Genomic DNA, 26,915 nt, shown 5'->3' with positions numbered 1-26,915 from the left:
AAAAATGGCCGATGAAGGCAATAGTATAGTATGGCGAAAAAGTCAAAATTTGACCGCTCCTAAAAATGTCTGAAAACATCACAGAATACCTTGTAGAGAGGCGTAATAGCATACAAAGTGGGAATAAAAGCCAAAAAACCCCCAAGACCTCATATTTTAGCATGTCACAAAAATGGCTGATGAAGGCAATAGTATAATATGGCGAAAAAGTCTAAATTTGACTGCTCCTAAAAATGGCAGAAAAAGACATAGAATAGCTTGTAGAGACGCGTAATAGCATACAAAGTGGGAATAAAGGCCAAAAACCCCCTAAAAATCAAATAATTAAGCATGTCACAAAAATGGCCGATGAAGGCAATAGTATAGTATGGCGAAAAAGTCAAAATTTGACCGTTCCTAAAAATGGCTGAAAACAACATAGAATATCTTGTAGAGACGCGTAATAGCATACAAAGTGGAAATAAAGGCCAAAAAAGCGAAAAAAAAAACCCTCATAATTTAGCATGTCAAAAAAAATGGCTGATGAAGGCATTAGTATAGTATGGCAAAAAAGTCAAAATTTGACCGCCTTTAAAAATGGCTGAAAACAACATAGAATAGCTTCAAGAGACGCATAATAGCATACAAAGTGGGAATAAAGGCCAAAAAAGGCAAAAAACCTCATAATTTAGCATGTCACAAAAATGGCCGATGAAGGCAATAGTATAGTATGGCGAAAAGTCAAAATTTGACCGCTCCTAAAAATGGCTGAAAACAACATAGAATATCTTGTAGAGACGCGTAATAGCATACAAAGTGGAAATAAAGGCCAAAAAAGCGAAAAAAAAAAACCTCATAATTTAGCATGTCAAAAAAATGGCCGATGAAGGCAATAGTATAGTATGGCAAAAAAGTCAAAATTTGACCGCTCCTAAAAATGGCTGAAAACTGAATAGAATACCTTGTAGAAACGCGTAATAGCATACAAAGTGGAAAGAAAGGCCAAAAAAGGCAAAAAACCTCATAATTTAGCATGTCACAAAAATGGCCGATGAAGGCAATAGTATAGTATGGTGAAAAAGTCAAAATTTGACCGCTCCTAAAAATGGCTGAAAACAGAATAGAATAGCTTGTAGAGACGCGTAATAGCATACAAAGTGGGAATAAAGGCCAAAAAAGCCCCAAAACCTCATAATTTAGCATGTCAAAAAAATGGCTGATGAAGGCAATAGTATAGTATGGCGAAAAAGTCTAAATTTGACCGCTCCTAAAAATGGCTGAAAACAACATAGAATAGCTTGTAGAGACGCGTAATAGCATACAAAGTGGGAATAAAGGCCAAAAAACCCCAAAAACCTCGTAATTTAGCATATCAAAAAAATGGCCGATGAAGGCAATAGTATAGTATGGCGAAAAAGTCAAAATTTGACCGCTCCTAAAAATGGCTGAAAACAACATAGAATAGGTTTTAGAGACGCATAATAGCATACAAAGTGGGAATAAAGGCCAAAAAAGCCAAAAAAAACTCATAATTTAGCATGTCAAAGAAATGGCCGATGAAGGCAATAGTATAGTATGGCGAAAAAGTCAAAATTTGACCGCTCCTAAAAATGGCTGAAAACAACATAGAATAGCTTGTCGAGACGCGTAATAGCATACAAAGTGGGAATAAAGGCAAAAAAAGCCCAAAAACCTCATAATTTAGCATGTCAAAAAAATGGCCGATGAAGGCAATAGTATAGTATGGCGAAAAAGTCAAAATTTGACCGCTCCTAAAAATGGCAAAAAAACGACATAGAATAGCTTGTAGAGACGCGTAATAGCATACAAAGTGGGAATAAAGGCCAAAAAAGCCCAAAAAACTCATAATTTAGCATGTCAAAAAAATGGCCGATGAAGGCAATAGTATAGTATGGCGAAAAAGTCAAAATTTGACCGCTCCTAAAAATGGCTGAAAACAACATAGAATAGGTTGTCGAGACGCTGTAATAGCATACAAAGTGGGAATAAAGGCCAAAAAACCCCCAAAAATCAAATAATTTAGCATGTCAAAAAAATGGCCGATGAAGGCAATAGTATAGTATGGCGAAAAAGTCAAAATTTGACCGCTCCTAAAAATGGCTGAAAACAACATAGAATAGGTTTTAGAGACGCATAATAGCATACAAAGTGGGAATAAAGGCCAAAAAAGCCCAAAAAACTCATAATTTAGCATGTCACAAAAATGGCCGATGAAGGCAATAGTATAGTATGGAGAAAAAGTCAAAATTTGACCGCTCCTAAAAATGGCTGAAAACAACATAGAATAGGTTGTCGAGACGCGTAATAGCATACAAAGTGGGAATAAAGGCCAAAAGAGCCCAAAAATCTAATAATTTAGCATGTCAAAAAATGGCCGATGAAGGCAATAGTATAGTATGGCTAAAAAGTCAAAATTTGACCGCTCCTAAAATGGCTGAAAACAACATAGAATAGCTTGTAGAGACGCGTAATAACATACAAAGTGGGAATAAAGGCAAAAAAAAAACAAAAATCAAATAATTTTGCATGTCAAAAAAATGGCCGATGAAGGCAATAGTATAGTATGGCGAAAAAGTCAAAATTTGACCGCTCCTAAAAATGGCTGAAAACAACATAGAATAGCTTGTAGAGATGCGTAATAAAATACAAAGTGGGAATAAAGGCCAAAAAAGCCCCAAAAAACTCATAATTTAGCATGTCAAAAAAATGGCCGATGAAGGCAATAGTATAGTATGGCGAAAAAGTCAAAATTTGACCGCTCCTAAAAATGGCTGAAAACAACATAGAATAGCTTGTAGAGATGCGTAATAACATACAAAGTGGGAATAAAGGCCAAAAAACCCCAAAAACCTCATAATTTAGCATGTCACAAAAATGGCCGATGAAGGCAATAGTATAGTATGGCGAAAAAGTCAAAATTTGACCGCTCCTAAAAATGGCTGAAAACAACATAGAATAGGTTTTAGAGACGCATAATAGCATACAAAGTGGGAATAAAGGCCAAAAAAGCCCAAAAATCAAATAATTTTGCATGTCAAAAAAATGGCAGATGAAGGCAATAGTATAGTATGGCAAAAAAGTCAAAATTTGACCGCTCCTAAAAATGGCTGAAAACAGCATAGAATAGCTTGTCGAGACGCCAGCGTAATAGCATACAAAGTGGGAATAAAGGCCAAAAAGCCCAAAAACTCATAATTTAGCATGTCACAAAAATGGCCGATGAAGGCAATTGTATAGTATGGCGAAAAAGTCAAAATTTGACCGCTCCTAAAAATGGCAGAAAACGACATAGAATAGGTTGTCGAGACGCGTAATAGCATACAAAGTGGGAATAAAGGCCAAAAAAAACCAAAAATCAAATAATTTAGCATGTCAAAAAAATGGCAGATGAAGGCAATAGTATAGTATGGCGAAAAAGTCAAAATTTGACCGCTCCTAAAAATGGCTGAAAACAACATAGAATAGGTTTTAGAGACGCATAATAGCATACAAAGTGGGAATAAAGGCCAAAAAAGCCCCAAAAAACTCATAATTTAGCATGTCAAAAAAATGGCCGATGAAGGCAATAGTATAGTATGGCGAAAAAGTCAAAATTTGACCACTCCTAAAAATGGCTGAAAACAACATAGAATAGCTTGTAGAGACGCGTAATAGCATACAAAGTGGGAATAAAGGCCAAAAAAGCCCAAAAACCTCATAATTTAGCATGTCAAAAAAATGGCCGATGAAGGCAATAGTATGGTATGGCGAAAAAAGTCAAAATTTGACCGCTCCTAAAAATGCAAAAAAAAGACATAGAATAGCTTGTAGAGACGCCGTAATAGCATACAAAGTGGGAATAAAGGCCAAAAAGCCAAAAAAAACTCATAATTTAGCATGTCACAAAAATGGCCGATGAAGGCAATAGTATAGTATGGCGAAAAAGTCAAAATTTGACCGATCCTAAAAATGGCTGAAAACAGCATAGAATAGCTTGTAGAGACGCGTAATAGCATACAAAGTGGGAATAAAGGCCAAAAACCCCCAAAAACCTCATAATTTAGCATGTCACAAAAATGGCCGATGAAGGCAATAGTATAGTATGGCGAAAAAGTCAAAATTTGACCGCTCCTAAAAATGGCTGAAAACAACATAGAATAGGTTTTAGAGACGCATAATAGCATACAAAGTAGGAATAAAGGCCAAAGAAGCCCAAAAATCAAATAATTTTGCATGTCAAAACAATGGCAGATGAAGGCAATAGTATAGTATGGCAAAAAAGTCAAAATTTGACCGCTCCTAAAAATGGCTGAAAACAACATAGAATAGGTTGTCGAGACGCGTAATAGCATACAAAGTGGGAATAAAGGCCAAAAGAGCCCAAAAAACCTCATAATTTAGCATGTCAAAAAAATGGCCGATGAAGGCAATAGTATAGTATGGCTAAAAGTCAAAATTTGACCGCTCCTAAAATGGCTGAAAACGACATAGAATAGCATGCAGAGAAGCGTAATAGCATACAAAGTGGGAATAAAGGCCAAAAAACCCAAAAAACCTCATAATTTAGCATGTCACAAAAATGGCCGATGAAGGCAATAGTATAGTATGGCGAAAAAGTCAAAATTTGACCGCTCCTAAAAATGGCTGAAAACGACATAGAATAGTTTGCAGAGACGCGTAATAGCATACAAAGTGGGAATAAAGGCCAAAAACCCCCAAAAACCTCATAATTTAGCATGTCACAAAAATGGCCGATGAAGGCAATAGTATAGTATGGTGAAAAAGTCAAAATTTGACCGCCCTAAAAATGGCTGAAAACAACATAGAATAGCTTGAGAGCGTAATAGCAAAAAAAGTGGGAAAAAAGGCCAAAAAAGCCAAAAAAAACTCATAATTTAGCATGTCACAAAAATGGCCGATGAAGGCAATAGTATAGTATGGCGAAAAAGTCAAAATTTGACCGCTCCTAAAAATGGCTGAAAACGACATAGAATAGGTTGTCGAGACGCGTAATAGCATACAAAGTGGGAATAAAGGCCAAAAAAGCCAAAAAAACTCATAATTTAGCATGTCACAAAAATGGCCGATGAAGGCAATAGTATAGTATGGCGAAAAAGTCAAAATTTGACCGCTCCTAAAAATGGCTGAAAACGACATAGAATAGGTTGTCGAGACGCGTAATAGCATACAAAGTGGGAATAAAGGCCAAAAAACCCCCAAAAATCAAATAATTTAGCATGTCAAAAAAATGGCAGATGAAGGCAATAGTATAGTATGGCGAAAAAGTCAAAACTTGACCGCTCCTAAAATGGCTGAAAACAACATAGAATAGGTTGTAGAGACGCTGTAATAGCATACAAAGTGGGAATAAAGGCCAAAAGAGCCCAAAAACCTCATAATTTAGCATGTCAAAAAATGGCCGATGAAGGCAATAGTATAGTATGGCTTAAAAAGTCAAAATTTGACCACTCCTAAAAATGGCTGAAAACAACATAGAATAGCTTCTAGAAAGGCGTAATAGCATACAAAGTGGGAATAAAGGCCAAAAAAACCCCAAAAAACTCATAATTTAGCATGTCAAAAAAAATGGCCGATGAAGGCAATAGTATAGTATGGCGAAAAAGTCAAAATTTGACCACTCCTAAAAATGGCTGAAAACAACATAGAATAGCTTGTAGAGACGCGTAATAGCATACAAAGTGGGAATAAAGGCCAAAAAAGCCAAAAAAACTCATAATTTAGCATGTCACAAAAATGGCCGATGAAGGCAATAGTATAGTATGGCGAAAAAAGTCAAAATTTGACCGCTCCTAAAATGGCTGAAAACAACATAGAATAGCTTGTAGAGACGCAATAGCATACAAAGTGGGAATAAAGGCCAAAAAAGCCCGAAAACCTCATAATTTAGCATGTCACAAAAATGGCCGATGAAGGCAATAGTATAGTATGGCGAAAAAGTCAAAATTTGACCGATCCTAAACATGGCTGAAAACAAAATAGAATAGCTTGTAGAGACATAATAGCATACAAAGTGGGAATAAAGGCCAAAAAGCCCAAAAACCTCATAATTTAGCATGTCACAAAAATGGCCGATGAAGGCAATAGTATAGTATGGAAAAAGTCAAAATTTGACCGCTCCTAAAATGGCTGAAAACAACATAGAATAGCTTGTAGAGACGCGTAATAGCATACAAAGTGGGAATAAAGGCCAAAAAACCCCAAAAACCTCATAATTTAGCATGTCACAAAATGGCCGATGAAGGCAATAGTATAGTATGGCGAAAAGTCAAAATTTGACCGCTCCTAAAAATGGATGAAAACAACATAGAATAGGTTTTAGAGACGCATAATAGCATACAAAGTGGGAATAAAGGCCAATAAAAACCCAAAAAACTCATAATTTAGCATGTCAAAAAAAATGGCCGATGAAGGCAATAGTATAGTATGGCGAAAAAGTCAAAATTTGACCGCTCCTAAAAATGGCTGAAAACAACATAGAATAGCTTGCAGAGAAGCGTAATAGCATACAAAGTGGGAATAAAGGCCAAAAAACCCCAAAAACCTCATAATTTAGCATGTCACAAAAATGGCCGATGAAGGCAATAGTATAGTATGGCGAAAAAGTCAAAATTTGACCGCTTCAAAAAATGGCTGAAAACTGAATAGAATAGCTTGTAGAAACGCGTAATAGCATACAAAGTGGGAATAAAGGCCAAAAACCCCCCAAAAAACTCATATTTTAGCATGTCACAAAAATGGCTGATGAAGGCAATAGTATAGTATGGCGAAAAGTCAAAATTTGACCGCTCCTAAAAATGGCTGAAAACAACATAGAATAGCTTGTAGAGACGCCGTAATAGCATACAAAGTGGGAATAAAGGCCAAAAAGCCCAAAACCTCATAATTTAGCATGTCAAAAAATGGCCGATGAAGGCAATAGTATAGTATGGCAAAAAGTCAAAATTTGACCGCTCCTAAAAATGGCTGAAAACAACATAGAATAGGTTTTAGAGACGCATAATAGCATACAAAGTGGGAATAAAGTCCAAAAAGCCCAAAAAACTCATAATTTAGCATGTCAAAAAAATGGCCGATGAAGGCAATAGTATAGTATGGCGAAAAAGTCAAAATTTGACCGCTCCTAAAAATGGCTGAAAACGACATAGAATAGGTTGTAGAAACGCGTAATAACATACAAAGTCGGAATAAAGGCCAAAAAAGCCCAAAAAAACTCATAATTCAGCATGTCACAAAAATGGCCGATGAAGGCAATAGTATAGTATGGCGAAAAAGTCAAAATTTGACCGCTCCTAAAATGGCTGAAAACAACATAGAATAGCTTGTAGAGACGCCAGTAATAGCATACAAAGTGGGAATAAAGGCCAAAAACCCCAAAAATCAAATAATTTAGCATGTCAAAAAATGGCAGATGAAGGCAATAGTATAGTATGGCGAAAAAGTCAAAATTTGACCGCTCCTAAAAATGGCTGAAAACAACATAGAATAGGTTGTAGAGACGCGTAATAGCATACAAAGTGGGAATAAAGGCCAAAAAGCCAAAAAACTCATAATTTAGCATGTCACAAAATGGCCGATGAAGGCAATAGTATAGTATGGCGAAAAAGTCAAAATTTGACCGCTCCTAAAAATGGCTGAAAACAACATAGAATAGCTTGTAGAGACGCGTAATAGCATACAAAGTGGGAATAAAGGCCAAAAAAGCCCAAAAACCTCATAATTTAGCATGTCACAAAAATGGCCGATGAAGGCAATAGTATAGTATGGCGAAAAAGTCAAAATTTGACCGCTCCTAAAAATGGCTGAAAACAACATAGAATAGGTTGTAGAGACGCATAATAGCATACAAAGTGGGAATAAAGGCCAAAAAAGCCCAAAAAACTCATAATTTAGCATGTCAAAAAATGGCCGATGAAGGCAATAGTATAGTATGGCGAAAAAAGTCAAAATTTGACCGCTCCTAAAAATGGCTGAAAACAACGTAGAATAGCTTCTAGAGACGCGTAATAGCATACAAAGTGGGAATAAAGGCCAAAAAAAAACCCCAAAAATCAAATAATTTAGCATGTCAAAAAATGGCCGATGAAGGCAATAGTATAGTATGGCTAAAAGTCAAAATTTGACCACTCCTAAAAATGGCTGAAAACAACATAGAATAGCTTGTAGAAAGGCGTAATAGCATACAAAGTGGGAATAAAGGCCAAAAAAGCCAAAAAAAACTCATAATTTAGCATGTCAAAGAAATGGCCGATGAAGGCAATAGTATAGTATGGCGAAAAATTAAAAATTTGACCGCCTTTAAAAATGGCTGAAAACATAATAGAATAGGTTGTTGAGACGCGTAATAGCATACAAAGTGGGAATAAAGGCCAAAAAAGCCCAAAAAAACTCATAATTTAGCATGTCACAAAAATGGCCGATGAAGGCAATAGTATAGTATGGCGAAAAAGTCAAAATTTGACCGCTCCTAAAAATGGCTGAAAACAACATAGAATAGGTTGTCGAGACGCGTAATAGCATACAAAGTGGGAATAAAGGCCAAAAAGCCCCAAAACCTCATAATTTAGCATGTCAAAAAAATGGCCGATGAAGGCAATAGTATAGTATGGCGAAAAAGTCAAAATTTGACCGCTCCTAAAAATGGCAGAAAACAACATAGAATACCTTGTAGAGACGTGTAATACCATACACAGTGGGAATAAAGGCCAAAAGAGCCCAAAACCCTCATAATTTAGCATGTCACAAAAATGGCCGATGAAGGCAATAGTATAGTATGGCGAAAAAGTCAAAATTTGACCGCTCCTAAAAATGGCTGAAAACAACATAGAATAGCTTGTAGAGATGCGTAATAGCATACAAAGTGGGAATAAAGGCCAAAAAACCCCCAAAAATCAAATAATTTAGCATGTCAAAAAAATGGCAGATGAAGGCAATAGTATAGTATGGCGAAAAAGTCAAAATTTGACCGCTCCTAAAAATGGCTGAAAACAACATAGAATAGGTTTTAGAGACGCATAATAGCATACAAAGTGGGAATAAAGGCCAAAAAGCCCAAAAATCTCATAATTTAGCATGTCACAAAAATGGCCGATGAAAGCAATAGTATAGTATGGCGAAAAAGTCAAAATTTGACCGCTCCTAAACATGGCTGAAAACAACGTAGAATAGCTTCTAGAGACGCGTAATAGCATACAAAGTGGGAATAAAGGCCAAAAAAGCCAAAAAAAATCATAATTTAGCATGTCACAAAAATGGCCGATGAAGGCAATAGTATAGTATGGCGAAAAAGTCAAAATTTGACCGCTCCTAAAAATGGCTGAAAACAACATAGAATAGCTTGTAGAGACGCGTAATAGCATACAAAGTGGGAATAAAGGCCAAAAAAGCCCAAAAAACTCATAATTTAGCATGTCAAAAAAATGGCCGATGAAGGCAATAGTATAGTATGGCGAAAAAGTCACAATTTGACTGATCCTAAAAATGGCTGAAAACGACATAGAATAGCTTGTAGAGACGCGTAATAGCATATGACGTGGGAATAAAGGCCAAAAAAGCCCCAAAACCTCATAATTTAGCATGTCAAAAAAATGGCCGATGAAGGCAATAGTATAGTATGGCGAAAAAGTCAAAATTTGACCGATCCTAAAAATGGCTGAAAACAACATAGAATAGGTTTAAGAGACGCATAATAGCATACAAAGTGGGAATAAAGGCCAAAAAAGCCCAAAAACTCATAATTTAGCATGTCACAAAATGGCCGATGAAGGCAATAGTATAGTATGGAGAAAAGTCAAAATTTGACCGCTCCTAAAAATGGCTGAAAACAACATAGAATAGGTTGTCGAGACGCGTAATAGCATACAAAGTGGGAATAAAGGCCAAAAGAGCCCAAAAAACCTCATAATTTAGCATGTCAAAAAAATGGCCGATGAAGGCAATAGTATAGTATGGCGAAAAAGTCAAAATTTGACCACTCCTAAAAATGGCTGAAAACAACATAGAATAGCTTGTAGAGACGCGTAATAGCATACAAAGTGGGAATAAAGGCCAAAAAAGCCCAAAAAACTCATTATTTAGCATGTCAAAAAATGGCCGATGAAGGCAATAGTATAGTATGTGAAAAAAGTCAAAATTTGACCGCTCCTAAAAATGGCTGAAAACAACGTAGAATAGCTTCTAGAGACGCGTAATAGCATACAAAGTGGGAATAAAGGCCAAAAAAGCCAAAAAAACTCATAATTTAGCATGTCACAAAAATGGCCGATGAAGGCAATAGTATAGTATGGCGAAAAAGTCAAAATTTGACCACTCCTAAAATGGCTGAAAACAACATAGAATAGGTTGTAGAGACGCGTAATAGCATACAAAGTGGGAATAAAGGCCAAAAAGCCAAAAACTACATAATTTAGCATGTCAAAAAAATGGCCGATGAAGGCAATAGTATAGTATGGCGAAAAAGTCAAAATTTGACCGCTCCTAAAAATGGCAAAAAAACGACATAGAATAGCTTGTAGAGACGCGTAATAGCATACAAAGTGGGAATAAAGGCCAAAAAAGCCCAAAAACCTCATAATTTAGCATGTCACAAAAATGGCCGATGAAGGCAATAGTATAGTATGGCGAAAAAGTCAAAATTTGACCGATCCTAAAAATGGCTGAAAACAACATAGAATAGCTTGTAGAGACGCGTAATAGCATACAAAGTAGGAATAAAGGCCAAAAAAGCCCAAAAAACTCATAATTTAGCATGTCACAAAAATGGCCGATGAAGGCAATAGTATAGTATGGCGAAAAAGTCAAAATTTGACCGCTCCTAAAAATGGCTGAAAACAACATAGAATAGGTTTTAGAGACGCGTAATAGCATACAAAGTGGGAATAAAGGCCAAAAAAACCCCAAAACCTCATAATTTAGCATGTCACAAAAATGGCCGATGAAGGCAATAGTATAGTATGGCGAAAAAGTCAAAATTTGACCGCTCCTAAAAATGGCTGAAAACAACATAGAATAGGTTGTAGAGACGCTGTAATAGCATACAAAGTGGGAATAAAGGCCAAAAAAGCCAAAAACCTCATAATTTAGCATGTCACAAAATGGCCGATGAAGGCAATAGTATAGTATGTGAAAAAAGTCAAAATTTGACCGCTCCTAAAATGGCTGAAAACAACATAGAATAGCTTGTAGAAAGGCGTAATAGCATACAAAGTGGGAATAAAGGCCAAAAAAACCCAAAAACTCATAATTTAGCATGTCAAAGAAATGGCCGATGAAGGCAATAGTATAGTATGGCGAAAAATTAAAAATTTGACCGCCCTAAACATGGCTGAAAACAAAATAGAATAGCTTGTAGAGACGCGTAATAGCATACAAAGTGGGAATAAAGGCAGAAAAACCCCAAAAATCAAATAATTTAGCATGTCAAAAAAATGGCCGATGAAGGCAATAGTATAGTATGGCTAAAAGTCAAAATTTGACCGATCCTAAAAATGGCTGAAAACAACATAGAATAGGTTTTAGAGACGCATAATAGCATACAAAGTGGGAATAAAGGCCAAAAAAGCCCAAAAAACTCATAATTTAGCATGTCACAAAAATGGCCGATGAAGGCAATTGTATAGTATGGAGAAAAAGTCAAAATTTGACCGCTCCTAAAATGGCTGAAAACAACATAGAATAGGTTTGTCGAGACGTAATAGCATACAAAGTGGGAATAAAGGCCAAAAAAGCCAAAAAAACCTCATAATTTAGCATGTCAAAAAAATGGCCGATGAAGGCAATAGTATAGTATGGCGAAAAAGTCAAAATTTGACCACTCCTAAAAATGCCTGAAAACAGAATAGAATAGGTTGTTGAGATGCGTAATAGCATATAAAGTGGGAATAAAGACCAAAAAACCCCAAAAAACTCATAATTTAGCATGTCAAAAAAATGGCCGATGAAGGCAATAGTATAGTATGGCGAAAAAGTCAAAATTTGACCGCTCCTAAAAATGGCTGAAAACAACATAGAATAGCTTGTAGAGACGCATAATAGCATACAAAGTGGGAATAAAGGCCAAAAAAGCACCAAAAACTCATAATTTAGCATGTCACAAAATGGCCGATGAAGGCAATAGTATAGTATGGCGAAAAAGTCAAAATTTGACCGCTCCTAAAATGGCTGAAAACAACATAGAATAGGTTGTAGAGACGCGTAATAGCATACAAAGTGGGAATAAAGGCCAAAAAGCCCAAAAACCTCATAATTTAGCATGTCACAAAATGGCTAATGAAGGCAATAGTATAGTATGGCTTAAAGGTCAAAATTTGACCGCTCCTAAAAATGGCTGAAAACAACATAGAATAGCTTGTCGAGACGCGTAATAGCATACAAAGTGGGAATAAAGGCAAAAAAAGCCCAAAAAATCATAATTTAGCATGTCAAAAAATGGCCGATGAAGGCAATAGTATAGTATGGCGAAAAAAGTCAAAATTTGACCGCTCCTAAAAATGGCTGAAAACAACATAGAATAGGTTTTAGAGACGCGTAATAGCATACAAAGTGGGAATAAAGGCAAAAAAACCCAAAAAACTCATAATTTAGCATGTCACAAAATGGCCGATGAAGGCAATAGTATAGTATGGCGAAAAAGTCAAAATTTGACCGCTCCTAAAATGGCTGAAAACAGAATATAATAGGTTGTTGAGACGCGTAATAGCATAAAAAGTAGAAATAAAGACCAAAAAAGCCCAAAAAACTCAGAATTTAGCATGTCAAAAAATGGCCGATGAAGGCAATAGTATAGTATGGAAAAAAGTCAAAATTTGACCGCTCCTAAAAATGGCTGAAAACGACATAGAATACGTTGTCGAGGTGCGTAATAGCATACAAAGTGGGAATAAAGGCCAAAAAAGCCCAAAAAACTCATAATTTAGCATGTCAAAAAAATGGCCGATGAAGGCAATAGTATAGTATGGCGAAAAAGTCAAAATTTGACCACTCCTAAAATGGCTGAAAACAACATAGAATAGCTTGTAGAGACAGTAATAGCATACAAAGTGGGAATAAAGGCCAAAAAACCCAAAAATCAAATAATTTAGCATGTCACAAAAATGGCCGATGAAGGCAATAGTATAGTATGGCGAAAAATTAAAAATTTGACCACTCCTAAAAATGGCTGAAAACAACATAGAATAGGTTGTCGAGACGCGTAATAGCATACAAAGTGGGAATAAAGGCCAAAAAGCCCAAAAAACTCATAATTTAGCATGTCAAAAAATGGCCGATGAAGGCAATAGTATAGTATGGCGAAAAAGTCAAAATTTGACCGCTCCTAAAAAATGGCTGAAAACGACATAGAATAGGTTTTAGAGACGCGTAATAGCATACAAAGTGGGAATAAAGGCCAAAAAAGCCCAAAAACCTCATAATTTAGCATGTCACAAAAATGGCCGATGAAGGCAATAGTATAGTATGGCGAAAAAGTCAAAATTTGACCGCTCCTAAAAATGGCTGAAAACAGCATAGAATACCTTGTAGAGACGCGTAATAGCATACAAAGTGGGAATAAAGGCCAAAAAGCCCAAAAACACATAAATTAGCATGTCAAAAAAATGGCCGATGAAGGCAATAGTATAGTATGTGAAAAAGTCAAAATTTGACCGCTCCTAAAAATGGCTGAAAACAACATAGAATAGCTTGTAGAGACGCATAATAGCATACAAAGTGGGAATAAAGGCCAAAAACCCCAAAAAAACTCATATTTTAGCATGTCACAAAAATGGCTGATGAAGGCAATAGTATAGTATGGCGAAAAAGTCAAAATTTGACTGCTCCTAAAAATGGCTGAAAACGACATAGAATAGGTTTAGAGACGCATAATAGCATACAAAGTGGGAATAAAGGCCAAAAAAGCCCAAAAACTCATAATTTAGCATGTCACAAAATGGCCGATGAAGGCAATAGTATAGTATGGCGAAAAAGTCAGAATTTGACCGCTCCTAAAAATGGCTGAAAACAACATAGAATAGCTTCTAGAGACGCGTAATAGCATACAAAGTGGGAATAAAGGCCAAAAAAGCCCAAAAACCTCATAATTTAGCATGTCACAAAAATGGCCGATGAAGGCAATAGTATAGTATGGCTAAAAAAGTCAAAATTTGACCACTCCTAAAAATGGCTGAAAACAACATAGAATAGCTTGTAGAGACGCGTAATAGCATACAAAGTGGGAATAAAGGCCAAAAAAGCCCAAAAAACCTCATAATTTAGCATGTCAAAAAAATGGCCGATGAAGGCAATAGTATAGTATGGCGAAAAAGTCAAAATTTGACCACTCCTAAAAATGGCTGAAAACAACATAGAATAGGTTGTAGAGACGCGTAATAGCATACAAAGTGGGAATAAAGATCAAAAAACCCCAAAAAACTCATAATTTAGCATGTCAAAAAATGGCCGATGAAGGCAATAGTATAGTATGGCTAAAAAGTCAAAATTTGACCGCTCCTAAAAATGGCTGAAAACAACATAGAATAGGTTTTAGAGACGCGTAATAGCATACAAAGTGGGAATAAAGGCCAAAAAGCCAAAACCTGATAATTTAGCATGTCACAAAAATGGCCGATGAAGGCAATAGTATAGTATGGCGAAAAAGTCAAAATTTGACCACTCCTAAAAATGGCAGAAAACGACATAGAATAGGTTTTAGAGACACATAATAGCATACAAAGTGGGAATAAAGGCCAAAAAGCCCAAAAACTCATAATTTAGCATGTCAAAAAATGGCCGATGAAGGCAATAGTATAGTATGGCGAAAAAGTCAAAATTTGACCGCTCCTAAAATGCCTGAAAACGACATAGAATAGGTTGTAGAGACGCGTAATAGCATACAAAGTGGGAATAAAGGCCAAAAAAACCAAAAACCTCATAATTTAGCATGTCAAAAAAATGGCCGATGAAGGCAATAGTATAGTATGGCAAAAAAGTCAAAATTTGACCGCTCCTAAAATGGCTGAAAACAACATAGAATAGCTTTTAGAGACGCTGTAATAGCATACAAAGTGGGAATAAAGGCCAAAAAACCCAAAAACTCATAATTTAGCATGTCAAAAAATGGCCGATGAAGGCAATAGTATAGTATGGAAAAAAGTCAAAATTTGACCGCTCCTAAAAATGGCTGAAAACAGCATAGAATAGGTTGTAGAAACGCGTAATAGCATACAAAGTGGGAATAAAGGCCAAAAAAGTCAAAAAACCTCATAATTTAGCATGTCACAAAAATGGCCAATGAAGGCAATAGTATAGTATGGCGAAATTATCAAAATTTGACCACTCCCAAAAATGGCTGAAAACAGCATAGAATAGCTCGTAGAGACGCGTAATAGCATACAAAGTGGGAATAAAGGCCAAAAAAGGCCAAAAACCTCATAATTTAGCATGTCACAAAAATGGACGATGAAGGCAATAGTATAGTATGGCGAAAAAGTCAAAATTTGACCACTCCTAAAAATGGCAGAAAACAGCATAGAATACCTTGTAGAGACGCGAAATAGCATACAAAGTGGGAATAAAGGCCAAAAAAACAAAAATCAAATAATTTTGCATGTCAAAAAATGGCCGATGAAGGCAATAGTATAGTATGGCGAAAAAGTCAAAATTTGACCGCTCTAAAATGGCTGAAAACAACATAGAATAGGTTTTAGAGACATAATAGCATACAAAGTGGGAATAAAGGCCAAAAAAGCCAAAAAACTCATAATTTAGCATGTCACAAAATGGCCGATGAAGGCAATAGTATAGTATGGCGAAAAGTCAAAATTTGACCGCTCCTAAAATGGCTGAAAACAACATAGAATAGGTTGTAGAGACGTAATAGCATACAAAGTGGGAATAAAGGCCAAAAAGCCAAAAAACTCATAATTTAGCATGTCACAAAAATGGCCGATGAAGGCAATAGTATAGTATGGAAAAAAGTCAAAATTTGACCGATCCTAAAATGGCTGAAAACAACATAGAATAGGTTGTAGAGACGCATAATAGCATACAAAGTGGGAATAAAGGCCAAAAAGCCAAAAACCTCATAATTTAGCATGTCACAAAATGGCCGATGAAGGCAATAGTATAGTATGGCGAAAAAGTCAAAATTTGACCGCTCCTAAAATGGCTGAAAACAACATAGAATAGGTTTGTAGAGACGTAATAGCATACAAAGTGGGAATAAAGGCCAAAAAGCCCAAAAAACTCATAATTTAGCATGTCACAAAAATGGCCGATGAAGGCAATAGTATAGTATGGAAAAAAGTCAAAATTTGACCGCTCCTAAAAATGGCTGAAAACAACATAGAATAGCTTGTTTAGAGGCAGCGTAATAGCATACAAAGTGGGAATAAAGGCCAAAAAGCCAAAAAACCTCATAATTTAGCATGTCACAAAATGGCCGATGAAGGCAATAGTATAGTATGGCGAAAAAAGTCAAAATTTGACCGCTCCTAAAAATGGCTGAAAACAACATAGAATAGGTTTAGAGACGCGTAATAGCATACAAAGTGGGAATAAAGGCCAAAAAGCCCAAAAACCTCATAATTTAGCATGTCACAAAATGGCCGATGAAGGCAATAGTATAGTATGGCGAAAAAGTCAAAATTTGACCGCTCCTAAAAATGGCTGAAAACAACATAGAATAGGTTGTAGAGACGCGTAATAGCATACAAAGTGGGAATAAAGGCCAAAAAAGGCCAAAAACCTCATAATTCAGCATGTCACAGAAATGGCCAATGAAGGCAATAGTATAGTATGGCAAAAAGTCAAAATTTGACCGCTCCTAAAATGGCTGAAAACAACATAGAATAGCTTGTAGAGACGCCAGAATAGCATACAAAGTGGGAATAAAGGCCAAAAGGCCCAAAAAACCTCATAATTTAGCATGTCACAAAAATGGCCGATGAAGGCAATAGTATAGTATGGCGAAAAAGTCAAAATTTGACCGCTCCTAAAAATGGCTGAAAACAACATAGAATAGCTTGTAGAGACGCGTAATAGCATACAAAGTGGGAATAAAGGCCAAAAAAGCCCAAAAACCTCATAATTTAGCATGTCACAAAAATGGCCGATGAAGGCAATAGTATAGTATGGCGAAAAAGTCAAAATTTGACCGCCTTTAAAAATGGCTGAAAACGATATAGAATAGCTTGTAGAGACGCGTAATAGCATACAAAGTGGGAATAAAGGCCAAAAAGCCCAAAAACTCATAATTTAGCAAGTCACAAAAATGGCAGATGAAGGCAATAGTATAGTATGGCGAAAAAGTCAAAATTTGACCGCTCCTAAAAATGGCTGAAAACAACATAGAATAGGTTGTAGAGACGCGTAATAGCATACAAAGTGGGAATAAAGGCCAAAAAAGCCAAAAAAACCTCATAATTTAGCATGTCACAAAAATGGCCGATGAAGGCAATAGTATAGTATGGTGAAAAAGTCAAAATTTGACCGCTCCTAAAATGGCTGAAAACAACATAGAATAGGTTTTAGAGACGCATAATAGCATACAAAGTGGGAATAAAGGCCAAAAAAGCCCAAAAAACTCATAATTTAGCATGTCACAAAAATGGCCGATGAAGGCAATAGTATAGTATGGCGAAAAAGTCAAAATTTGACCACTCCTAAAAATGGCTGAAAACAGCATAGAATAGCTTGTAGAGACGCGTAATAGCATACAAAGTGGGAATAAAGGCCAAAAACCCCCAAAAACCTCATAATTTAGCATGTCACAAAAATGGCCGATGAAGGCAATAGTATAGTATGGCGAAAAAGTCAAAATTTGACCACTCCTAAAAATGGCTGAAAACAACATAGAATAGCTTGTAGAGACGCGTAATAGCATACAAAGTGGGAATAAAGGCCAAAAACCCCAAAAAAACTCATATTTTAGCATGTCAAAAAATGGCCGATGAAGGCAATAGTATAGTATGGCGAAAAAAGTCAAAATTTGACCGCTCCTAAAATGGCTGAAAACAACATAGAATAGGTTGTAGAGACGTAATAGCATACAAAGTGGGAATAAAGGCCAAAAAAGCCCAAAAACTCATAATTTAGCATGTCACAAAATGGCCGATGAAGGCAATAGTATAGTATGGCGAAAAAAGTCAAAATTTGACCGCTCCTAAAAATGGCTGAAAACAACGTAGAATAGCTTCTAGAGACGCGTAATAGCATACAAAGTGGGAATAAAGGCCAAAAAAGCCAAAAAAAACTCATAATTTAGCATGTCACAAAAATGGCCGATGAAGGCAATAGTATAGTATGGCGAAAAAGTCAAAATTTGACCGCTCCTAAAAATGGCTGAAAACGACATAGAATAGTTTGCAGAGACGCGTAATAGCATACAAAGTGGGAATAAAGGCCAAAAACCCCCAAAAACCTCATAATTTAGCATGTCACAAAAATGGCCGATGAAGGCAATAGTATAGTATGGCGAAAAAGTCAAAATTTGACCGCTCCTAAAATGGCTGAAAACAACATAGAATAGCTTTTAGAGACGCGTAATAGCATACAAAGTGGGAATAAAGGCCAAAAAGCCCAAAAACTCATAATTTAGCATGTCACAAAAATGGCCGATGAAGGCAATAGTATAGTATGGCGAAAAAGTCAAAATTTGACCGCTCCTAAAAATGGCTGAAAACAACATAGAATAGGTTGTAGAGACGCAGCGTAATAGCATACAAAGTGGGAATAAAGGCCAAAAACCCCAAAAATCAAATAATTTAGCATGTCAAAAAAATGGCCGATGAAGGCAATAGTATAGTATGGCGAAAAAGTCAAAATTTGACCGCTCCTAAAAATGGCTGAAAACAACGTAGAATAGCTTCTAGAGACGCGTAATAGCATACAAAGTGGGAATAAAGGCCAAAAACCCAAAAACTCATAATTTAGCATGTCAAAAAAATGGCCGATGAAGGCAATAGTATAGTATGTGAAAAAAGTCAAAATTTGACCGCTCCTAAAAATGGCTGAAAACAACATAGAATAGCTTGTTGAGACGCGTAATAGCATACAAAGTGGGAATAAAGGCCAAAAAAGCCAAAAAACATCATAATTTAGCATGTCAAAAAAATGGCCGATGAAGGCAATAGTATAGTATGGCGAAAAAGTCAAAATTTGACCACTCCTAAAAATGGCTGAAAACAACATAGAATAGCTTGTAGAGACGCGTAATAACATACAAAGTGGGAATAAAGGCCAAAAACCCCCCAAAAAACTCATATTTTAGCATGTCAAAAAATGGCCGATGAAGGCAATAGTATAGTATGGCGAAAAAAGTCAAAATTTGACCGCTCCTAAAAATGGCTGAAAACAACATAGAATAGGTTTTAGAGGCAGCGTAATAGCATACAAAGTGGGAATAAAGGCCAAAAAAGCCAAAAAACTCATAATTTAGCATGTCAAAAAATGGCCGATGAAGGCAATAGTATAGTATGTGAAAAAAGTCAAAATTTGACCGCTCCTAAAAATGGCTGAAAACAACATAGAATAGGTTGTAGAGACGCCAGTAATAGCATACAAAGTGGGAATAAAGGCCAAAAAAGCCCCAAAACCTCATAATTTAGCATGTCACAAAAATGGCCGATGAAGGCAATAGTATAGTATGGCGAAAAAGTCAAAATTTGACCACTCCTAAAAATGGCTGAAAACAACATAGAATAGCTTGTAGAGACGCGTAATAGCATACAAAGTGGGAATAAAGGCCAAAAAAAACCAAAAATCAAATAATTTAGCATGTCAAAAAAATGGCCGATGAAGGCAATAGTATAGTATGGCGAAAAAGTCAAAATTTGACCGCTCCTAAAAATGGCTGAAAACAACATAGAATAGGTTTTAGAGACGCATAATAGCATACAAAGTGGGAATAAAGGCCAAAAAAGCCCAAAAAACTCATAATTTAGCATGTCAAAAAAATGGCCGATGAAGGCAATAGTATAGTATGGCGAAAAAGTCAAAATTTGACCGCTCCTAAAAATGGCTGAAAACAACATAGAATAGGTTTTAGAGACGCGTAATAGCATACAAAGTGGGAATGAAGGCCAAAAAGCCCAAAAACCTCATAATTTAGCATGTCAAAAAAATGGCCGATGAAGGCAATAGTATAGTATGGCGAAAAAGTCAAAATTTGACCACTCCTAAAAATGGCTGAAAACAACATAGAATAGCTTCTAGAAAGGCGTAATAGCATACAAAGTGGGAATAAAGGCCAAAAAACCCCAAAAAAACTCATAATTTAGCATGTCAAAAAAATGGCCGATGAAGGCAATAGTATAGTATGGCGAAAAAGTCAAAATTTGACCACTCCTAAAAATGGCTGAAAACAACATAGAATAGCTTGTAGAGACGCGTAATAGCATACAAAGTGGGAATAAAGGCCAAAAAAGCCAAAAAAAACTCATAATTTAGCATGTCAAAAAAATGGCCGATGAAGGCAATAGTATAGTATGGCGAAAAAGTCAAAATTTGACCGCTCCTAAAAATGGCTGAAAACAACATAGAATAGGTTTTAGAGACGCATAATAGCATACAAAGTGGGAATAAAGGCCAAAAAAGCCCAAAAAACTCATAATTTAGCATGTCAAAAAAATGGCCGATGAAGGCAATAGTATAGTATGGCGAAAAAGTCAAAATTTGACCGCTCCTAAAAATGGCTGAGAACATCATAGAATAGGTTTTAGAGACGCGTAATAGCATACAAAGTGGGAATAAAGGCAAAAAACCCCCAAAAATCAAATAATTTAGCATATCAAAAAAATGGCAGATGAAGGCAATAGTATAGTATGGCGAAAAAGTCAAAATTTGACCGCTCCTAAAAATGGCTGAAAACAACATAGAATAGCTTGTAGAGATGCGTAATAACATACAAAGTGGGAATAAAGGCCAAAAAACCCCAAAAACCTCATAATTTAGCATGTCAAAAAAATGGCCGATGAAGGCAATAGTATAGTATGGCGAAAAAGTCAAAATTTGACCGCTCCTAAAAATGGCTGAAAACAGAATAGAATAGGTTGTTGAGACGCATAATAGCATACAAAGTGGGAATAAAGGCCAAAAAAGCCAAAAAACATCATAAGTTTACATGTCACAAAAATGGCCGATGAAGGCAATAGTATAGTATGGCGAAAAAGTCAAAATTTGACCGCTCCTAAAAATGGCTGAAAACAACATAGAATAGGTTTTAGAGACGCATAATAGCATACAAAGTGGGAATAAAGGCCAAAAAAGCCCAAAAAACCTCATAATTTAGCATGTCAAAAAAATGGCCGATGAAGGCAATAGTATAGTATGGCGAAAAAGTCAAAATTTGACCACTCCTAAAAATGGCTGAAAACAACATAGAATAGCTTGTAGAGACGCGTAATAACATACAAAGTGGGAATGAAGGCAAAAAAAACCCAAAAATCAAATAATTTTGCATGTCAAAAAAATGGCAGATGAAGGCAATAGTATAGTATGGCGAAAAAGTCAAAATTTGACCGCTCCTAAAAATGGCTGAAAACAACATAGAATAGGTTTTAGAGACGCATAATAGCATAGCATACAAAGTGGGAATAAAGGCCAAAAAGCCCAAAAACCTCATAATTTAGCATGTCAAAAAAATGGCCGATGAAGGCAATAGTATAGTATGGCGAAAAAGTCAAAATTTGACCGCTCAAAAAAATGGCTGAAAACAGAATACAATAGCTTCTAGAAAGGCGTAATAGCATACAAAGTGGGAATAAAGGCCAAAAAAGCCCAAAAAACCTCATAATTTAGCATGTCAAAAAAATGGCCGATGAAGGCAATAGTATAGTATGGCGAAAAAGTCAAAATTTGACCGCTCCTAAAAATGGCTGAAAACAGAATAGAATAGGTTTTAGAGACGCATAATAGCATACAAAGTGGGAATAAAGGCCAAAAAAGCCAAAAAAAACTCATAATTTAGCATGTCAAAAAAATGGCCGATGAAGGCAATAGTATAGTATGGCGAAAAAGTCAAAATTTGACCACTCCTAAAAATGGCTGAAAACAACATAGAATAGCTTGTAGAGACGCGTAATAACATACAAAGTGGGAATAAAGGCAAAAAAAACCCAAAAATCAAATAATTTTGCATGTCAAAAAAATGGCAGATGAAGGCAATAGTATAGTATGGCGAAAAAGTCAAAATTTGACCGCTCCTAAAAATGGCTGAAAACAACATAGAATAGGTTTTAGAGACGCATAATAGCATACAAAGTGGGAATAAAGGCCAAAAAAGCCCAAAAACCTCATAATTTAGCATGTCAAAAAAATGGCCGATGAAGGCAATAGTATAGTATGGCGAAAAAGTCAAAATTTGACCGCTCAAAAAAATGGCTGAAAACAGAATACAATAGCTTCTAGAAAGGCGTAATAGCATACAAAGTGGGAATAAAGGCCAAAAAAGCCCAAAAAACCTCATAATTTAGCATGTCAAAAAAATGGCCAATGAAGGCAATAGTATAGTATGGCGAAAAAGTCAAAATTTGACCACTCCTAAAAATGGCTGAAAACAACATAGAATAGCTTGTAGAGATGCGTAATAGCATACAAAGTGGGAATAAAGGCCAAAAAAGCCCAAAAACCTCATAATTTAGCATGTCAAAAAAATGGCCGATGAAGGCAATAGTATAGTATGGCGAAAAAGTCAAAATTTGACCGCTCCTAAAAATGGCTGAAAACAACATAGAATAGGTTTTAGAGACGCTGTAATAGCATACAAAGTGGGAATAAAGGCCAAAAAGCCCAAAAACTCATAATTTAGCATGTCACAAAATGGCCGATGAAGGCAATAGTATAGTATGGCGAAAAAAGTCAAAATTTGACCGCTCCAAAAAATGGCTGAAAACAGAATAGAATAGCTTCTAGAAAGGCGTAATAGCATACAAAGTGAGAATAAAGTCCAAAAAAGCCCAAAAAACTCATAATTTAGCATGTCAAAAAAATGGCCGATGAAGGCAATAGTATAGTATGGCGAAAAAGTCAAAATTTGACCGCTCCTAAAAATGGCTGAAAACAACATAGAATAGGTTGTCGAGACGCGTAATAGCATACAAAGTGGGAATAAAGAGCAAAAGAGCCCAAAAAACCTCATAATTTAGCATGTCAAAAAAATGGCCGATGAAGGCAATAGTATAGTATGGCAAAAAAGTCAAAATTTGACCACTCCTAAAAATGTCTGAAAACAACATAGAATAGGTTTTAGAGACGCGTAATAACATACAAAGTGGGTATAAAGGCCAAAAACCCCAAAAACCTCATAATTTAGCATATCAAAAAAATGGCCGATGAAGGCAATAGTATAGTATGGTGAAAAAGTCAAAATTTGACCACTCCTAAAAATGGCTGAAAACAACATAGAATAGCTTGTAGAGATGCGTAATAACATACAAAGTGGGAATAAAGGCCAAAAAAGGCCAAAAACCTCATAATTTAGCATGTCACAAAAATGGCCGATGAAGGCAATAGTATAGTATGGCGAAAAAGTCAAAATTTGACCGCTTCAAAAAATGGCTGAAAACTGAATAGAATAGCTTGTAGAAACGCGTAATAGCATACAAAGTGGGAATAAAGGCCAAAAAAGCCCAAAAACCTCATAATTTAGCATGTCAAAAAAATGGCCGATGAAGGCAATAGTATAGTATGGCGAAAAAGTCAAAATTTGACCGCTCCTAAAATGGCTGAAAACAACATAGAATAGCTTGTAGAGATGCGTAATAACATACAAAGTGGGAATAAAGGCCAAAAAACCCCAAAAACCTCATAATTTAGCATGTCACAAAAATGGCCGATGAAGGCAATAGTATAGTATGGCGAAAAAGTCCAAATTTGACCGCTCCTAAAAATGGCTGAAAACAACATAGAATAGGTTTTAGAGACGCATAATAGCAAACAAAGTGGGAATAAAGGCCAGAAAAGCCCAAAAAACTCATAATTTAGCATGTCAAAAAAATGGCCGATGAAGGCAATAGTATAGTATGGCGAAAAAAGTCAAAATTTGACCGCTTCCTAAAATGGCTGAAAACGACATAGAATAGGTTGTCGACGCGTAATAGCATACAAAATGGGAATAAAGGCCAAAAACCCCCAAAAACCTCATAATTTAGCATGTCAAAAAATGGTCAATGAAGGCAATAGTATAGTATGGCGAAAAAGTCAAAATTTGACCACTCCTAAAAATGGCTGAAAACAACATAGAATAGCTTGTAGAAACGCGTAATAGCATACAAAGTGGGAATAAAGGCCAAAAAACCCCAAAAACCTCATAATTTAGCATGTCAAAAAAATGGCCGATGAAGGCAATAGTATAGTATGGCGAAAAAGTCAAAATTTGACCGCTCCAAAAAATGGCTGAAAACAACATAGAATAGGTTGTCGAGACGCATAATAGCATACAAAGTGGGAATAAAGGCCAAAAAAGCCCAAAAAAACTCATAATTTAGCATGTCACAAAAATGGCCGATGAAGGCAATAGTATAGTATGGCGAAAAAGTCAAAATTTGACCGCTCCTAAAAATGGCTGAAAACGACATAGAATAGCTTGTAGAGACGCGTAATAGCATACAAAGTGGGAATAAAGGCCAAAAAAGCCCAAAAAACCTCATAATTTAGCATGTCAAAAAAGTGGCCGATGAAGGCAATAGTATAGTATGGCAAAAAAGTCAAAATTTGACCGCTCCTAAAAATGGCTGAAAACAACATAGAATAGGTTGTCGAGACGCGTAATAGCATACAAAGTGGGAATAAAGGCCAAAAAAGCCCAAAAAACTCATAATTTAGCATGACAAAAAAATGGCCAATGAAGGCAATAGTATAGTATGGCGAAAAAGTCAAAATTTGACCACTCCTAAAAATGGCTGAAAACGACATAGAATAGGTTTATGAGACGCGTAATAGCATACAAAGTGGGTATAAAGGCCAAAAAACCCCAAAAACCTCATAATTTAGCATATCAAAAAAATGGCCGATGAAGGCAATAGTATAGTATGGTGAAAAAGTCAAAATTTGACCACTCCTAAAAATGGCTGAAAACAACATAGAATAGCTTGTAGAGATGCGTAATAACATACAAAGTGGGAATAAAGGCCAAAAAAACCCAAAAACCTCATAATTTAGCATGTCACAAAAATGGCCGATGAAGGCAATAGTATAGTATGACGAAAAAGTCAAAATTTGACCACTCAAAAAAATGGCTGAAAACAGAATAGAATAGCTTCTAGAAAGGCGTAATAGCATACAAAGTGGGAATAAAGGCCAAAAAAGCCCAAAAAACCTCATAATTTAGCATGTTAAAAAAATGGCTAATGAAGGCAATAGTATAGTATGGCTTAAAGGTCAAAATTTGACCGCTCCTAAAAATGGCTGAAAACAACATAGAATAGCTTGTAGAGATGCGTAATAACATACAAAGTGGGAATAAAGGCCAAAAAACCCCAAAAACCTCATAATTTAGCATGTCACAAAAATGGCCGATGAAGGCAATAGTATAGTATGGCGAAAAAGTCAAAATTTGACCGCTCCTAAAAATGGCTGAAAACGACATAGAATAGGTTTTAGAGACGCATAATAGCATACAAAGTGGGAATAAAGGCCAAAAAAGCCCAAAAAACTCATAATTTAGCATGTCAAAAAAATGGCCGATGAAGGCAATAGTATAGTATGGCGAAAAAGTCAAAATTTGACCGCTCCTAAAAATGGCTGAAAACAACATAGAATAGCTTGTAGAGATGCGTAATAGCATACAAAGTAGGAATAAAGGCCAAAAAAGCCCAAAAAAACTCATAATTCAGCATGTCACAAAAATGGCCGATGAAGGCAATAGTATAGTATGGCGAAAAAGTCAAAATTTGACCGCTCCTAAAAATGGCAGAAAACAACATAGAATAGCTTGTAGAGACGTGCTGTTATGTGTCAGGCAGGGCCACATTGCTGTGTGTTTTTCCCCTGTTTTCTCTCTCCTCCCTTGTGTTTTTTCCAGGTGACCTGAGTGTTTCCACTTGTGCATTCCAACTGACTATCATCTGTGCAGAGGGGCAGGATGCTCATTGGTTCCCTCCACTCCAACCTGGCCAATCATCTGTCTGCATGGTTTTCAAAATGGATGCCTTCACAGAGTGCCACTCTCTCTTTTGTCCTTTTTTTGTTCTGTGCCTGAGCTGGCTGTGTCTTTTTGTGACCTGTGACCAGAACTGTGTTTTTGCAATTGGTGAAGGGTTTGATGAGAGGGTGTGGACTTTAGGAAAGTTGGGGGTAGCCTTTACATTTTTCACACATGTAGAAAATCTCTATTTAGAAACACCAGGTTAAGTGATTTTTGTTACCCTGTTTTTTGTTTGTGAAAGCTGTTCTTTAGAGGGAGAAGGGAGTTGGGTTTTTGTTTCTAGTTTGTTTTCTGAGATAGTGGTTTAGTTAGGCCCAGTTTTGTTCTATTCAGTTATTTTCTTTGGCACATCCATCAGCTCCCATCCTCTCTCACATGTTGAGAAACCTTTGTTTGGTCACCAATAAATTACTTTAATTTCCACTTCTACTCTGCTTCGTCTTTCTTGCTTATTGTGTTACCGTCCCTTTGCTTAAAGGGAACATAACACGTGTCATAGCATACAAAGTGGAAATAAAGGCCAAAAAAGGCCAAAAACCTCATAATTTAGCATGTCACAAAAATGGCTGATGAAGGCAATACTATAGTATGGCGAAAAAGTCAAAATTTGACCGCTCCTAAAAATGGCTGACAACATCATAGAATAGCTTGTAGAGACGCGTAATAGCATACAAAGTGGGAATAAAGGCCAAAAAAGCCCAAAAAACTCATAATTTAGCATGTCAAAAAAATGGCCGATGAAGGCAATAGTATAGTATGGCGAAAAAGTCAAAATTTGACCACTCCTAAAAATGGCTGAAAA

The 26,915-nt window shown here is 36.1% G+C and overlaps 1 protein-coding gene across 1 annotated transcript in view; it reads left to right on the top strand.

The window, feature by feature from the left end:
* Positions 1-26,536, top strand: part of ext1b (exostosin glycosyltransferase 1b) — a 186,871-nt gene extending 160,335 nt beyond the window's left edge. The window contains exon 11 of the mRNA XM_088090801.1: positions 25,991-26,536. Within this exon, the coding sequence (XP_087946927.1) occupies positions 25,991-25,999 (9 nt within the window). The 3' untranslated portion in view covers positions 26,000-26,536. The remainder of the gene's footprint in view (positions 1-25,990) is intronic.
* Positions 26,537-26,915: the final 379 nt, after the last annotated feature.

This window comes from Plectropomus leopardus, chromosome 17 (assembly GCF_026936395.1).
Source record: "Plectropomus leopardus strain MGB_pleo_1.0 chromosome 17, ASM2693639v1, whole genome shotgun sequence".
NCBI lineage: Eukaryota > Metazoa > Chordata > Actinopteri > Perciformes > Serranidae > Plectropomus > Plectropomus leopardus.
Note: the sequence above shows the minus strand (reverse complement) of the source record. Positions and strands in the feature narration are given on the sequence as shown.